The following is a 2,994-nucleotide window of genomic DNA, read 5'->3' on the forward strand; positions in this document are numbered from 1 at the left end:
GTCGACAATGAGGAGCAGTGTCGGTCGATACCAAGGAGCAGTGTCGGTCGACAGGTGTCGGTTGACACCAGCAGGTGTCAGTCGACACCAGGCAGGTGTCGGTCGACACCAACCCTTTCAGCAGGCGGCTGATAGTTGTTTTTGCTCCTTGGTATCGACCGACACTGCTCCTCATTGTCGACCAACACCCCTCCTCGACCCGGAAACCCTTTACCGACACTCGCGAAGTCTCCGCGCCGTCAACACCTTGGTGTCAACCGAGACCCACCTGGTTTCGATCAACACCAACTCCGCAGACACGTTCTGCTCTAAGCCAAAAGTCGAAGAACCGTTTTCCAACTCTACAACTGACCCAAAATTCCTAGAAACTCATGGGAAGCACGAACCAACCTGATGAGACCATGGACAGCTCAACCAAACCAAACGGACCTGAGGAGCAGCTTGAACCAGAGGAAGCACCGGAGGATCAGCTTGTACCAGCGGAAGCATCGGAGGAAGTGTTCATCGTTCCGGCGGGTCCGCTAACAAGGTCAAAATCCAGGAGGTTCAACCAAGCTATCAATGGACTAATTAAGGAGCTGGACAAGAAGCAGGAAGACGTGGTTCAAACCATTTGGACGATGCTCACAGCTCAAGGTGCTCGGTAAAGGATTAAGTGTTGCTTATGCACTCTTTTTCCCTTGTCAAGTTTTGTCTCATTGGGTTTTCTTGACAAAGTTTTTAATGAGGCCTAAGTAACACTTTCAAGACCCCCTTTGCCAGCCCATGTCGTGGTCCAAGACCCATTACAAAGCCTTGGCCTATTTTCTCTATCTTTTTGCATTTATTGCTTTTGTTATTTTCAAGACATTGTGCATGAGCTTGCATGAGTGTGGACTCTTGCATGTCCTTGCATGAGCTCGATCTTGTGCATGCTCTTGCATGTTTCTCCCTTCTATCCTCTTCTCCTTCGTCCTCCTTCTCCTACAAAAAAAAACAATGTAGTTCTCATTTCTTTTTCATCAAACATTTTAATCAAAAAACTTCTTTCTACTTGTTTAATCAGAGAAGTGTGTAATATCTTCTCAACTTGTTTACTTCTTAGTGTGTCATATCTAAGTTGTAATCAAGCTTGTAGTCCAAGAGTTCTCCATCTCTCTGAGAAGTACACTTCGTTCTCCCCCTTCAATCCGCTGCAATTCCACCTCTTCACCTTCTCCGCCGCTGCATCTTCCACCCATTCTTCTTCACCATTTTATTCATCCCTCTTCAAAACCTTGCAAAGTGTGTTCATGGGAATAGATCCTCACCCAGGATTCTATCATGTGGTATCAGAGCCACTTTGCAACCAGGTTTTGAAATTCCAATCGTCACTTTCTCTTTTTCCCACATTCATTGTTCATCTTGCAAGAGTTTTATAAAATGTTTTGCTTGTTCAAAAATTACAAAATCAATTGCATTTGGATCAGCTTTAAGTCTATTATTTTTGAAAATTGATTTCCGAATTTTTTTGAACCGTTTTCATATTTTTCCAGATCCGTTTCTATTTCCGTGTTTTTGGAACTATTTACTTGTGGGATCTTTGATTTGATTTTCAGGTACCATGGTGACGTCTGAAGAAGAGGAAGAGTTATCTACATCTAGCCTGGAAAGGAGAATCATGAAATCAGTCACAGCAGCCATGGCAACCATGCTTGATCAAAAACTTGGCACTCTACATCTGAATCAAGACAACCCGGAACAAAATCAGCATCAAAGGCAGCACCATGAGGAACCAAGGCAAGACGACGAGACCAGGGAGTATTACAGTCACGGTTCTTCACACAGTGGTCAGCGTAGGTGTCGACGAGACCGTCCAGTCCCTAGAGATCCTTTGGGAGGTCTAAAGTTCAAGATTCCCGCTTTCCATGGAACCAGCAACCCGGACACTTACTTGGAGTGGGAGCAGAATTGAGTTAGTCTTTGTTTGTCAAGAGGTAACTGAGGTCAACAAGGTTAAATTTTCTGCTACTGATTTCTACGACCATGCCTTAAGTTGGTGGAATCAACTTGTTACCAGCCGCAGACATATCGGAGATATACCGATCGAAACATGGAACCAGCTGAAAGCCGTCATGCGAAGCAGATTTGTGCCGAGTTATTATCACCACGATCTACATCAGCGCTTGAGGAATTTGGTTCAAGGAAGCAAGTCAGTCGAGGAGTACTTCCAAGGAAATGGAAACCCTTATGCTAAGAGCTGATATTCAAGAAGATGAAGAAGCTGTTATATCGCGATTCATGGGAGGTCTTAACCGAGAAATCCAAGACCGTCTAGAAATCCAGCACTATGTGGAACTTGAGGAGATTCTTCACAAGGCAGTCATGTTCCAACAGCAAATCAAACGGAAGAATTCTCGATCCAGCTACAGCACCGCCAAGACCAACTACAGTTTAGGGAAACCAAGTTTTAAAAAGGAGGAAAAGCCCAGCTACCAAAAGGACTACAAGCCATTCGTCAAGCCAAAACTGCTAGATTCAGACCAAAAGGAAAGGGTAAGGAGGTGAACACTAGGGCAAGGGATATTAGATGCTCTAAGTGTCAAGGACTTGGGCATTATGTAAGCGAGTGTTCCAACAAAAGAATCATGGTCCTTAGAGATAATGGCGAAGTAGAATCTGAAGAAGAACGTTCGGAAAACGACTCTTTGGAAGAGGGTTTGGAAGCCCCTACTAATGGAGAGTTGCTTGTTGCGAGGAGATCTTTGAGTGTTCTAACTAAGGCTGAGGAACAATCACAAAGGGAAAACTTGTTTCACACGCGATGCTTGGTTAAAGATAATTTATGTAGTTTAATTATTGATGGTGGTAGTTGTACTAATGTTGCGAGCAGGACTATGGTTGAAAAGCTTGTCTTAGAAGTGCTTAAACAATCGAGACCATATGCGCTCCAATGGCTTAATGAAGCGGGTGAGATGTCCGTCAATGAACAAGTCAAGGTGCCTCTTTCAAATGGTAAGTATCAGGACGAGATCA

General features: G+C 44.3%; 1 protein-coding gene across 1 annotated transcript; it reads left to right on the forward strand.

Moving 5' to 3' along the window:
• On the forward strand, window positions 2,197-2,526 carry LOC104759801. The gene has a single exon (XM_010482684.1). The coding sequence runs from the start codon at window positions 2,197-2,199 to the stop codon at window positions 2,524-2,526; it is 330 nt and encodes a 109-aa protein (XP_010480986.1).

This window comes from Camelina sativa, chromosome 17 (assembly GCF_000633955.1).
Source record: "Camelina sativa cultivar DH55 chromosome 17, Cs, whole genome shotgun sequence".
Classification (NCBI taxonomy): Eukaryota; Viridiplantae; Streptophyta; class Magnoliopsida; order Brassicales; family Brassicaceae; genus Camelina; species Camelina sativa.